We start from the raw sequence: 14,612 nt of genomic DNA, 5'->3' as shown, positions 1-14,612 counted from the left end.
AAAAGTATAAAAAGAAAGAAAGTTCTACTTCTAACTGGAGGTGCTCCTCTTTTTTCTACCTCAGCTGAATATCAGAAAACTCCTAAAAAAAAACGTTTTTACTGAATACAGCAAATCAGGTACTGACTCCATCACCCAACTCAGTAGCAAAATAAAGAACTCAGATAAACATTTCACTGGTTCAGTTCATTTTGTTCGAGTGATGTTATAAAACACAAGAAAACATCACATTTCCCTCTGAGTCCACATTCCAGTGGCTCTGCCTTGATTTAGCTGATTGTCACATTCTTATTTACTTTGTTCTCAGACAAACTGTTGACCGGAAAAACCATTCCAAAGAGATCAAATTAGCAAAAAATACTTTTGGAAAACCGCGCATTATTTCACTCTCTTACTGAGCCCTGATGAGTGTAGTATAAATCCCCTGTGAAGTCAGCTAAAAGAGGTAACCTCCAAAAAAAGCTTCAGTAGACAAACAAGTTAATGCATCTCCAAAAATCACAAATGTGCTGTTGTTGTGGGGTACAGAACTACATTTGTCAAACTCTTCCCCAAGCAAATCCATCTGCTCTTAATCCAAATATTTAATGCAATTTGGTTGTGGAGCAGCAAACAGGAGCAGAGACGCATGTCGTACGATGTGGAAGCTAGAGGTGGGCGATATGGACATTCAGTTCTACCACGATATATTATGATATTATTGTGATAACGATAAAAGTTATAAGACTATTACCGGCTTCATGAAGTTTTTTTAGGTAACTGGCTGTGACTTCATGTCAATTATAGCCCCATAAATACAAATACTGTCCTTAAAAAAACACATTTAATAAAGAAACTGCATTTTTTAATCACTAAACGGCACACAGTAACGACATGTAATTATAGTTTTAATTTATTGACATTTATTGATGCTCCGAAGAAACCAACAGTGGAGAAAATAGCCAAAACAACAATCCTGACAATACTGGCAGTTTTTGGGGTTTTCAGACATCACTAATTGGAATTTCACATCGTCAGGATAAACCCAAATTCTTATTACAAGAAATTTTTCATGACAACGATAAAAACTATATGATAAAGGCCCAGTCCTAGTGGACGCAAACATATCCTGGACTAGGGCTGGATGATATTGACCAAAAATAAAATCTCGATATTTTCAGGCTAAATGCCGATATACGATATTCATCTTGATGTGTTTTTCTTTTCATAAAGTAATTAGAAAAAGGCATCTCTGAATCAAAGCTTTATCCAAAATGTCTCACAGGCACATTTTTAATAAACCACTGTAGATAAATATGAGAAACGGCTGAAAAATAACCTACTGGAATACATAAAAATATAATTATAACGCAACATAGACCATTTTGATATAAACAGTATCGTCTCATCTTGTAGCTCTTTTTATCAAAATCGTGATATTTCTAAAATGTCGATATATTGCCCAGCCTCAGTCCTGACCCTCTATCTACTTTTAGACCATTTCCCCCTTTGCTGCAGTCCCAAGGAATGATGGGAGATGCAACCCCCCCCCCCCCCCCCCCCCCCCAGGCCTCAGTCTACCAGAGCAGTCTTTGTAAACTTCTAAAGAGAGGCGTCCAGGAAGCCTCCCTATAAGGAAGCTGACAGCTTGTTACATAAGCCTTTAGAAAAACAATCCATCCATTTTTAATGTATATCTACTTTATCTGCAGCGATAGCTGGAAGCAATACTAGCTCAGAGACTAACTGAAATTATCTAAGTGTGGCACCATGGCTTGCACTGAATACATGAAACGCTCCACTGAAGACTCCATTTAGGTCTTTATTTATTTTGCACGCGTTCTACTTACATAGATGAGCCCCGAGTAGTATCGGTCCTTGAGATTGTGAAGCACCGACGCCTCGTTCAAGCAGGTGAGCTCAGCCATGTCCTCCACCTTGGTAAACTTGGGCGGGTTCATTTTCTGGATGTCGTCCTTGTTGACCACCGCCTTCTTTCCGTTCTCGGCGAGCTCCACCACCACCTCGTCCCCGCGCTCCTCGCGGATGCTCGCCGCCTCGAAGCCGTGGCGCTCCGAGGGGATCCACACCAGCCTCTTGGCGGTCCAGTCGGCCTGCGCCGCCGGGTTGTACACAACGGCACGGTCCACGAAGAGGTACCGCTCCGGGTCATCCTGCCCGCTCCTCTGTGGCATGGCTGCTGGGAAAACCAGAAGCACGGCAATCTGGGGCGCCTGCGGGGAAGAAGAAAAGAACCCTCTCCGGTTAACCATTCAGGCTAAAGAGGACGCAACTTTGATTTAGGGCAAATGTGCCAAAGATCAGTTTAAGAGGTCATCTTTAAAAGCTGAATATTGGCTTCTCAGAGAACAAAACGGGGCTCCTATGTAGTCTGGGAAAGTCGGAAACTCCTTTACATTTCATTTCAGCTCTGACTACATAGGGAAAAGTTTAATTATTTGAATTTTCATTGCATCTACAAGCTGTACTCAGCAGTTGATCTATCCAACCATTTATTTATTATCCATCTATTCATCCACCCATCTGTTCGGTTGTCTATAATTCATTTATTCTCTTATTAGTATCCATTAGTATCCATTCATCTATCAATCTGTTTGTCCACCATCCCCCCAGTTACCTGTAAATAATCCATTCATCTATCTACTTCGCTAGAGTCTCTGTTTTTTTGTTGTTGCAGGTTTTACATTTAAAGCCCATCAACAGCAGGAACACTGCAAAAACGGATCTAAACATAAGTAAAATGTTCTTAAAATTAGTGTTTTTGTCCTTGGTTTGAGCAGGTAAATAAGATTATCTGCCAACGGAATGGGTATTTTGACCCCTAAAATAAGATAATTAGATATACTGCACTTGAAATAAGATGATGGAGATGAATTGTTCCTATTTTAAGTGCAAAAATCTCAATTCTATTGGCAGATCATCTTATTTACCTGCTCAAATCAAGGAAAAATACACAAATTTTAAGAACATTTTACTTATTTTTAGTTCCGTTTTTGCAGTGAATACATCCCATAAGTTCATGGCAGGTTTTATACTAATGCTTTAAAAATTGGCTAAACACAAACCCAGAGTGTTTCAACTCTGCCCCATAACCTGGAGGTTCTGACTGCATTCGTAGATTTCTTTTGTGATGCAGAGAACGACAGCAGCCCTGTAACTTTGAGCTGTTTTTGAGAACATAGTGTTTTATTCTAGCAAGGCGAGGCAACTTTATCTATATAGCAGTTTTCAGTGTGCAGTGATTCAAAGTGCTGTGTTTTGTTGTTCTCTATAGTTCTTGGAGAGAAACGGAACTGGCAGGCCAGAGCTTTCCAAAATCACCAATCGGTTTTAAACGGCCACAAAAAATCTGTGATTGGTGCATCTATCAAACACATTCATCAGCAGTGACTAGAACCGGACGCACCGATGGCTGGCTACTTTCATTTTTTCCATTCATCCATGGAAAAAAAGGATCCACATACAGCACTGATTGCAACGATATGCCTCCACAACGCCAGCTGCACACAGGGGGCTGTCAGCAGAGATATTTCCCCCCCCTGCTGTCTGATCCCAGGTTTAAACGAGGCGGTGGGCAGACATTAATCTGGGTCAGGTCACAGGATGGAGGATCAGTTTGGCTCTTGGTTATTTCCTCCCAGCATCATCTCATCTCTTCTGCTTCCGACGTGCACCGTTTATCAGCCGCCAAAGGGAAAAATAAAAGGTTTAAACGGGAGCTCGTCTAGCAATATGAGAGCTTCTGGCTATGAAGAAATCCCCCGCCGGCCCGATCTGCCCTCCGGACAGGCCAGACAGCTGCAGCGGCTAATTTAGCTCGCTAGCGTTAGCTCAAAGTTGGCTGCGCCTCGGATCCCAGCCGCTCCGAAGGATGCCGGCCACAACTCCGCCGCCCGCCCGCTAAACGCAGCCGCGCGGTCCCGCTGTGGTGGCTGTCGCTTTAATTCTGCTTCCAATAAATAAAAAAAGACCATGAGGTTCAATATGGTAGGGGAAAAAAATATGAGTTCTAGGATGGATTGTTGAGCCTCCTCTGGCCAATCCCATCATGGGTGTGGGTGGCCCAAAGACGTCTGGCTCGGGATAAAAGCAGGACAATGACCGCGTCGTTTCCACGCCGCCTCCTGGAGAACAACCTTCTTGTTTAAACCCACGCCATAGCTTTGACCCCGCTCAGACAGCTAGAAACAGCCCGCTGGCGTCGCGTTGCCAGCTAACATTAGCAAAGCCGAAGGTCCTCCATCATTAAAAAGTCATGGCACAATAATCCGCTAGCTAACGGCAACGGAGGCTGTTGCTAGCTGCTACATCCCAGAAAACAGCCGCCGCCGGCCCCGGGCTTCCCTCCTCCACTCACCACACGCAGAAGATGGATTTACTCTGCCCTGGCGTCGCTGCTCAGTTTCCAGTGAATAAACCTGCTGTTCCTTTGGCGCGTCCTGAAGCGTTCCCCTCCTTCGGCCGCTCTCTCATCAGTGGTACTCCCACACCATCCAGCACCTTCTCAACCGAACTCTAACCGGCCCGGGAGGATGCGCCGCAGCGCCGCACTGCATTCCTTTGACAAGGAAACGCCCCCGACGCCGATCTACGTGTTGATTGGCTGTCAAAGTCTGATGCTTTGTCGGGATTGGACCCACGGAAATACTGGAGTCGCGTCTTAAAACTTAGCAGTCGCTGACCGCGATGACGACACCTGCTGCCCGACTGCAGGCAGATGTTTCCTTAAAATGGGCAGTTATAGCAAAAACGTTTATATTCTATTTCATCTGCTTTTGCTTTATATTTTAACTGGATTATTTTTTTCTAACAGTGCCCCCTGTCCGTTGCGTAACGATGCCACTACTGCTCAATTTGAACTTGTAGACTACCCTTGGCAAAACTTACTTACTTACTTACTTAAAATGAGGCATTATACTTGAAGTTTACTTTATATAAGCTATATTTGATATACATTGTATAGTAATGTGAAGTATACCTGACTTATACTGAAAAATATAAACAGAAGTCTAAGACTAAGTACATTAATATTAAGAGTTAAGATAAATTTAATTTAAAGTATACTACTTTGTGCTAAGTATAGATGCAGAGCTTCAGTCATGGGCCTACAATCTTCTGGGTTGACTGAAGACATGTTAAAAAACAAAAACAAAAGAACCTGGAGTTGATTTATAAGTCCTACATCAAGTTTGTGTGGACAAAACCTCGTCCGTCAAAGTACCGCACCAGCAAAAAGTTTATTTATACATCGTGGACATAAAAATCTTTGTTTGCTTGGTGTGTTTTACCCTGCCTGCATGGAGGCGCCCCTCAAAAGGCCTAGGACCCGGGAGTCCAGTGTGTGGCCCGGGGGCCCCTGGACCCTGGACTCATTTTGTGAAGCCTCCAACTGAAATTCAAGAATGATTCTTGATTGAGATGGCGTTTCTTCATAAGAAACTATCTACAGCTTACTGAACTGAAAGCATTTTAGCAACAATTATTGGTAGCAGCTTTTTATTAAAAGTCAGGCTATAAGAAGGTTACAATAATGCTGCATCCTTTTTGTCTGTATAGGGTCTGCCATCCGCGTTGCATAGAGTGAGAGGGTGAGAACGAACAATGTAGGTAAGGTGAAGAAGGAAGGTGAAGGTTGTTCTGAAGGTAGAGAGGAGGATGCTGAAAAGAGTCAGAGGCTGAGCAAGGATGGTGATGAGGGACTTTCTCAATATAAAGGTGTAATTAAAGTCATGTGTATGTATCATATTGTCATAGAACATGTAAATGATTTGTAGGATATTAAAGCTTGTGGGCCCATTTAGACTATTTATACTTAAGGCCAAGAATTTTGTGCTGTGCCTCTAGTTATTAATTACACAACTTTGTTTTTGTTACGATTAAATTTGGTGGCTAAGTGTAGATTAATTGAAGATTGTCTCTAATCCACACAGTCTCCAAATTATACATACAGGCTCAGAGACGTGGAAAGCATAGGTACATTTGTATCAAACACCGGTTATTGTATAGCAAAGTTGCAGAGAAACCACACACTTTTAGTAGCCATCAACAAGCTTCTGAGGTAATTCTGTTTGCATATTTGACCACTATTGCAAAGTCTGAAAGTTGAAGTTGGTTGAGCTACTTTTTAAAAAACACTAGTGTAATTGTATATAATAACACTAGTGTTAAGCTACCAATTTTAAACTTTCTTATACAGCGTAATAGTTTTATGGAAATGTTTGCCTGTTTCATTCCATCTAAAACTAGCTTTGATGTTGCTTTGGGATTATGTGTTCTGGAACATCAAGTCGTGTCCAAGTTTCATGCATGTAGGCGTTGCTTTGACAGGAAGCTAGTAACAGATTGCATGATGTTTGCTCTTTAGCCCCATTGAGTGTAGTTATGCACTCATCTATTCTTGCATTTTTGAGAGCGAGAACAATAACTTCTGTCCTTTCTGCATTATGCTGGAAAGGAAATTCTGACCCATCCACTCACTCATATTAGTTCAATCTTTCTCTTTGACTTGTCCGTTTGGGCAGCTGCAAATTTAGTTAAGCTTTTAAATAAAAGTAGCTTTATTTGTCTCCCTTGGGCAAAATTTGCTTTTGACAGAGAGTTTTACTGCATTGCCCTCCTTCACATAGATGAATAAATAGATGAAACCATTCCTTGAGAAAATGCAGAAAACAAAAACAAAAAACACTAACAAAATTTAGCATTTCAAAAAGGTGAATTCAGAACAGTAAAAATACAGAGCCAAAAATAGCATCCTCCTGTTTCAAAGAGAACTAAAACAACCCACGTTCCTCTTACACGCTTGCATGCACGATCGCAGAACCAAGCTGGTTAATAAAGAATGTATCATACCTGATTTTGCAGGTTTTCTCGCTGTCTGTCCCTCTTGTACTGAGTGCTTATTAATGAGCGTAACTAATGGGATGAACAAATGTGTTTTTATGGTTGTGTTTACAGAGGAAACCTCTATACCTTCTACCTAAGCAGTATCTGATTAGATGCTGTCTGCCTGTGAGGGTTGCCTAAGTCCTTCAATGTGTGCATTTTGGAGCTGGCTGTTTTTTCTCAGTTGGCCCTCTCTCAGCACACAACGTTGATAAACTGGCTTCGTCGTAGACCATGAAACTGGTGGTCCAGCATCTGTTTAATATTTGATTTAAACATGGTGGTCTCTGCATCATTCTTAAATGCCCTGACCAACTGTTATTAATCTAAGGTTCATAGTTTGAGTCAGATGCTTGAAACTTGGACACAGCTGGATGTTTTAATGCAATGATGATCATTATAATTGCTCTCACGTCAATACTACTGAAAATGCAGCAATGGTCATTCCAAGACGCCCGCCAGTTTAAACAAACTCTGCTAACTTTGAAAAGGGGTCAAATATCAAGCCAAAATTGTGCCAGTAGCTTGTGAAAGGGGCCATGACAACAAATTAAATTTTTTCTGAGTTATTGGGGGTATAATATGAGCTGCTGGACACCGCTGAGGCCGTGTGAATGTCTAAAGTGACAACCAAAGGACCCGCTCAGGTGCAGTCAGCTTTGTTGCTTTGCTCCAAAACGGTCAGGGTCAGGTCTTTCTGCTTCATTTAGATTCTCCAATCAGAGCACACCATTAAGCAAACAAATGTATCTATCACTAGCCCAAAAGAAGACAGCCACTGTATCTTAAAGAAGTATTCATACCCCTTTAACATTTCTGCATTTTGGCATGTTGCAGCCACAAACTCCATTGTGTGTTATTGGTATATTCGCTATAATAGAGCAAGAGAAAGAAATGGAATGTAAATGATGGTTTCTGTACAAAACTTTTTCCCAACACAGTCTGAACGGGCCTGAACCTGCACCCTAAATTCAAATCTCTACCAGCCTGTAACAGGTTTTCTTCATGGATTGTACTATATTTGCTTAATCCATCTTCTCATCAACTCTGACAAGCCTCCCTGTTCCTGCTGAAGAAAAGCAAATTCCGTATTATCATGCTGCCACAGCCATGTTTCCACAGTGGGGATTGTGTGTTCAGGGTGTTAGCCTTCCTCCAGATGCAGTTCCATGTAGGTGAAAAAGCTCCATTTTGGTCTAATATGATCACCAAAGCTTCTTGCTGTCCCCCACATGGCTAGTGGCGAGCTTTAAAAGGGACTTTCACTCATCAATGGCAGCCTTCCACCGTTCCATACTTAGCTGTGCATCTCTGCAGCTCTTCCAAAAATACCTCGGGCCGCAGTTTTTCATGCTTTTACATGGATGGCCATATCTGGGTGGGATTGCAGCTATGCCATACTCTTCCCTTTTTTGAGAGACAGATTTACCAGAGCTCTGTGAGACGTTTAAATTCTGTGAATAAAAAAAAAAAAACCTTCTATGTAATGTACTCTGACAAACCTCAGAGGCCCTCACAGGACAGTTGGATTCTTGCTAAGATTAAATTAGGAGTATCAGAGTAATGGGGTAGAAAAGAAATGCATGGCAGAATTTACATGTCTTTGTAAAATAAATAAATATATAATGAAAGCATGTTTAAATGTCTTTCCACGTCACAATCAGAACCTGAATTGACAATTAGCTTTATTAACTAAGCTGACAAGGCATTTGAATGATAACCAAAGTCAAATACCGTGCTCATATATCACTTTAAGCCTCTTTTCGGTGCTTGATAATGGACAGTCTTGGTGTATCCATAAAATCCCAATAACATCAAAGGAAAAAGGGAGGTTTGCAGTAATACCCTAATGCAGTGTCCGTTTAGTGTGGTGTGAACAAAAATAAATAAATATACATGAATAATTGCAGAATAATGTTATTATGTCATTACCAAATTGTTCTTTTTAATATTCTCAGGTTTTTGTTTTCTGTCTTTTTAACATCTCATACAGTGGAATTTATTCATGAAAAATAAACTCCACAAATAACATATAGGTGTTATTGTCTGGAAGTAGCACCCACTAATTAAACATCAGATTATCTATATCTGATGAAACCTGGAACTAGAATAGAAAAATAAAGCCCTGAAGCATAATTCCTTGTGTGGCATTCTCTGTAGTTGGCCACAAGATGGAGCAAGAGAATCATTCTTAATCAAGTCCAAACATTCTCAGATCAGTTGTCATGGTGATTGAAAATATGTTATATGATCTGGTCTTTACTGTAAAATTACCTGATTAAATGATCCAATGTTCCCGTTAAACAGTTTAGATGAGGTTTGTTTGTTTCTTCAAGCTTCTTCTGGAGACCCCACAGACAACCTGTTAGGTCCAGTTCTGGACTCTGGGTAACACAAGCCAAAACTTTCCCTTTCTTCTAGTGTAGTCATTACACTATTGCTGATTTGGATGTATGCTTGGAATGCCTGTCATGCAACTTGAAATCCTCCTTCATATTCACCTTACTGGTGTTTGGAACTCATTATAATTTCATCCACCATGACAAGAAAGAAAAGAAACCCAAGATGATCACACTGCCACCTATAACATCTCATGGTGGGTGAAATGTGGTGTTGTATTGCTGATATGCAGCACTCATCAGATTTCAACACGTTCCCTGACAAAATGTTTTAGGCGAAAGCGGATATTTTCTTGGGATTCTCTTGTGAACCCTATCTTTAATTCAAACATTACAAGAATAAAGGAGACTTTTGAACATAAGCTGTTGCTCATTTGGTTTTGTTCTCCATTAACCCACACAGTCTTTTGCCATTAGTATTTATAACTACTTGGGGTGTAAAGGTACGGAAAAAATAATGATCTGGTACATTTTCTGCATGCCTCAATCAAGGGGAAAAAAAAGAACATAGCAGGATTCTCCCCACTGTGTTATAGGCCTGGTTGCCTGGCAGGCAAAGCATTGTTTGTTTATATGTATAAATTTTTTACACACAGTGATGCCAAAGATGTTATATAGTAGATTTGGTTCTAGATTTGATATAGTACTCAATGCCTCGATATAATCCATGCAAAACAAAATTCATTTGAAAAGATCTAGGTTTGTGTGAAAAATCAATATAAAAGGAGCCGTTCACATCTGCCCAAACTGTTGCACTTTTTCTGGCAGCACCAACCAGACACTCTCGTCTCCTCCGTGCAGCCGCACACCTGACCCAAATCATGAGCTGCTGCTGGGAGTCTTAAAGTCTGCTGACATGTGGCGCACAGCCAAAAGAAAATATATGATTTTCATAAGAACTTTCCCAGACAGACAGACAAAAAAAAAATGCTGAATGGTGCTAAGCCAACAGTACGACACGGATGTTCGAGAGCAAAATAAAATGGTCGGTAAAGTTCCTGTATCTGCGGCACTAAAGTAGTGAACCTTTCAGACAACATAAGCTAATGCTAGCTGTTATTAGCCTGAAGGAGACAAGAAGCCCAATGGGAGGTTTGTTTGAGCTCCCCTTCGAGCTGAGCAGTCCTGCACCACATGTCACTCCGTTTGCTTTGCTATGTTGGGAACTGGTGGTCTAGTTTTTAGGGCAGCACGCTTGTTTTTCTGAGAAGGCTGCAAATACCCGGTTCAATCCCTGCATGCTCCACTAAAATAATCATAACTCCCTGAATTTTTAGATACATTTATTTATGTGACACATTTCAGTAACAAGACAATTACATGAACAGAATACAAGAAAATAAAACATTATAGAGGAAAGTACCTGTTTTTTACACTGTTTGCTTTATTGCAAACCGCACAGATGTAGTTATGATACAGGATGCTGTGACATATTAAAATTATGTGCTTTTACGCTGGGATACTTTGTTTTATGCCCTTTAACAAAGACAGGCACATGGTATGGCATCAATAATCAAGAGTCTTTATTGTCATTATGTAATCATAATGAAATCTTGCTCAGAATTCACATGCAACACAGAGACAAAAGTCAAGACATATTGTTCATGTTGAATGCACCTGCAACACCTCCTGAGAAGCTAAAGAGCGTGGAAATAGTCTTTAGCATCTGATAAGATTTAAACGTTCAATTCAAAAAGACATCTAGCAGTCACTTTATATGTGGATGTAACAGACTGTGAAATTGCATGAATGTATCAGGCGAACAGTCTTGGATAAAGTGTGCAAACAGACATTAGCAAACTAGAAATGTTCAAGTTAATTGCTGTTCAAGAGAAAATACAGGATGATGCAGAATACTGTACAATTGCCTGGATGTATCAGACAAATTGTCCTCCATAAGTTAAAAAGAGTGCAAATAGTCATCAACAAAAATTGAAATGTTCAAGTTTAAAAAATGTGTAATTTGCAGGGATGTCCAAACAAGCACTCGATGGGAAGCTAAAAGTGTGGAAATAGACATTAGCATGTGAGAAACAGTATAAATAATTCTGGATTGACTCAAGAACCTGTGGAGCCAGCAGCATGTTTTTAAAGGGATCCACGATCACTTCAACTTGTTGGCCTCAATATGTTGTAATTTTCCAGTTAACTTAAAAATCGCTGTTTGTGATACGTAAAAACTCACAATTACATACATTCTTTGTTATATTGTTCACCCATCGTGGTTGCCGTTTTTTTACCTGCACAATGCATGCTGGGTTAATGAAGTTGTTAGGTCCTACTGGATTGAAACCTACAGAGTTAATGTAAGGCTCATTACCCGAGTTGTTTCATCGTATTGCGTTTGACTGGTATAAATTTAGACAATGCCACACTGTGTCCCTGTTGCGGGTAATTTCAAAACAATGGAAAAAGAGAGGTGAGTCTTCATTGCTTTCCACATGAAAAATGAAGAAACGTGCAATGGGAAAAAGTTGTTGGAAGAACGCGGGCAAAAGGCGCTGTGTGAAACATCAGAGACAGTTAACACCAGAAGCTCTTTTAAATAACGGAGCTACTGCTACTGCCACTGCCACGATAACATATATGAAATCACTGACCCGACACCGGTCTGAAGACCAGACCCTAAACAGGTGTTAACAGACCGAAGACTGGACCAATCACATCTTAAGCAAGTGTTACTGAACCTGACACGGAGCACTACTTGCCAGGATCACACAATAAATAAATAAATAACATTTACAAAACAGTTTACAGTATTTTCACTGTATTGTTTATCTAAAATAGATATCTCTTGAATAAACTCTATTGTTACAGCTAATCGTGGATCCCTTTAAATATCTACTGACTATGAACTGGGCTGGTGGTTTATTTAATGTTCAGCAGGGGACGATAGCCTTCACAGCTTTGGGATGTAAGCTTTTTTTCCAAGTCTAGTAAGTTTTGATTTATTTTCCTGAATTGTTGTACAAAGAGATTTTAATGAAGTTTGAATGAATACATCTTTTCATTCAAATAAAGAAACAATAATTTCTTCATATTTTTGTTTGAAGTGCATGCACATGCACACATTCTTTTTAAAGGCCTGGAAAAGTGATCTTTAAAATTTCCAGATCATTCCAATGTCTTATGCTAACCTTCTTGCAACTGGGGTTAGAGTTTAGAGCCCTTGAAAAATAAATAGATAATAAATGACGTACACATGAAATTATGGTTCTTAATTCCGAATTGGGTTTCTGCAATGTGCTCACCGAGTAAAAACACATCTTCTGAACCCATCGAAGCATAAATTAAATAGTGATCTGTACCATGTGATCTACTTTCAGTAGTGTGCCGGTCATTGCAACCATAAGCTGCATAAAATACGGGCATAGTTGCTCCCTCTGTGTTTACTCTTGTCGGCTCTTATGCTAGCTTAGAGTAGGAGAGACCCATCCAAAACGTTGGTGACCCTCAGAGCGCTCCAGCATGTAATAAGGCGTCTATGTATACAATGTAAATGGTTCTGTCGGTCTGAGCTCCCCCTCAGAGCTGTGCAGTGCTGCACCACACAATGCTCCTTTGCACAACTCAATGCAGGAAAATATCAACCAGCTCAGTCAGCTAATAAACAGTCAAGTAACAAAACAAACCAGTGCACCTCCCTGTATTGATCCTCTGTTTTGTTGTAAAGGCACAGGAGGTGAATATGGCTCCACGGTAACGTGTGATTACACAGGTGTAATCACACCTGTGATTATACAGGTTACGGTGAAGCCAGACTAAGACTAACAATTACAGCAGCAAAAAGTAGGACCCCGTAACAATGAACTGCTATAGTTAATCACCAAAGAAATTATAATGGAAAATGACCAGAAAGGCAAAACTTATACAGGGTTGCTGCTAAATAACCAGATCCTTAGTTACACTTTAAAATATATATATTTGATATGTGCCAGATTGTTTTTGGTATGGTATGATTATTTAGTGAAATATGTTTGTACCATCAGCAAACCGACAGGTGAATTAAAGCACAGAGTGGCACATTTTCATTCCCACCTGGTAAAAGATGAGGCCCAGTTCCACCGGCTCTTAGTGGCCACGCACCACACAGCTCCTGTGTGGTGCGTGAAACACTGTTGAGTGTTTCAGGAGCAGTTTTTTCAGGGCCAGCCCGGGTTCCTCTGGGTCTGCTGAGCAGTAAGGCCAAAACGAGCTGACTCGAGATGAGTTTTGAGTAAACACACCTCTTTCCAATGATTGGCCGACAGGAGAGGAGAAATGAGAAGGTTTTCTCAGAGGAAGTCCAGAAAAACTGAAGAGCGACACATTAATATTAGGGACCATTATGAACAGAGTGGGTTTACTACAAATGTATTATTTACAAACCACGAACCATGCCTGAAGGGGGAAAAAAAAAAGAAAAGGGACACTTCAGCTTTCTATACTCAGATGTGCTTTATCAGATCTGTGGATTTATCAAGGCTTTCTCTCATTTTACACTGAAAGCTGTTAAGTTTTATCTCTGAGATCTCCATCCATCCACCTCAGGTGGTACAAGGCAGCGGGTTTCCACCAGTCCGTCTTTCTGTAACAAGACTCAGAGAACCCGGGGGGTGCAGCTCAGCCAAAGCATGACACACTCGGCTGACAGAGCAACCCACAGCCTGGTAGTGAGCACAAAATGAAACAGAAAAAAAATAATATCACTGCAGTTAAAAATCTTTTAAGCTGTTAAAGTGTTCTCCCCGCCATGACTGAGGCAAAAGATCAAATATAATGCTTTAAATTTTAAAGAATGAACACCACTGTCCATAAAGCGCCAAGCAGCTGATTAACATCTCAAAAGCTGAATACATGATCTATGCCGCACGAGTCCAGAAAAAAGGCCAGATCCTGCCATAGATCCCACCCACCCGGGCAATGTACTGTTTGTCCCGCTTCCATTAGGGAAACGATTTAGAAACATTAAATCAAAAGCTAGACTTAAAAACAGCTTCTTGTACTTGTACAGCGCTTTTTCAAGTCTGATGACCCCAAAGCGCTTTACACTACAGTCATTCACCCATTCACACCCTGACGGTGTTTAACTGTGCTGTGCGCTGGCAACAGCTACCTTCCGGAAGGGGGGTGGGCTGTGCCGTGCATCCCCTTCGGCGCTCCCAGTTTTTAAACGCACTTGAGAACAACATGCAACAACACAACATTTGAGCAGGCGTAGGGAGGGTCGGGGTCTTCTGCACACCCCCGTTCTCCGATGGAGGCAAGGAGTCTGGGGCCTGGAGGAGGTGCGGGCCACTGTGTCCGGGGTCTTGGCGGGGGGCTGCGGTGTGCAGTCAGCGGCTTGCCAGG

The 14,612-nt window shown here is 41.0% G+C and overlaps 1 protein-coding gene across 5 annotated transcripts in view; it reads right to left on the bottom strand.

The window, feature by feature from the left end:
* Positions 1-4,547, bottom strand: part of LOC105919530 (myosin-10) — a 67,022-nt gene extending 62,475 nt beyond the window's left edge. For all 5 annotated transcript variants that reach the window (XM_021311929.2, XM_036136770.1, XM_021311931.2 and 2 more), the window contains exons 1-2: positions 4,358-4,547; positions 1,830-2,213 (exon numbers count right to left, since the gene is read on the bottom strand). In XM_021311929.2, coding sequence (XP_021167604.2) covers positions 1,830-2,174 — 345 coding nt within the window. In that variant the 5' untranslated portion in view covers positions 2,175-2,213; positions 4,358-4,547. The remainder of the gene's footprint in view (positions 1-1,829; positions 2,214-4,357) is intronic.
* Positions 4,548-14,612: the final 10,065 nt, after the last annotated feature.

Source organism: Fundulus heteroclitus, chromosome 5 (genome assembly GCF_011125445.2).
Source record: "Fundulus heteroclitus isolate FHET01 chromosome 5, MU-UCD_Fhet_4.1, whole genome shotgun sequence".
Classification (NCBI taxonomy): domain Eukaryota; kingdom Metazoa; phylum Chordata; class Actinopteri; order Cyprinodontiformes; family Fundulidae; genus Fundulus; species Fundulus heteroclitus.
This window is presented reverse-complemented; position numbering and strand designations above follow the sequence as displayed.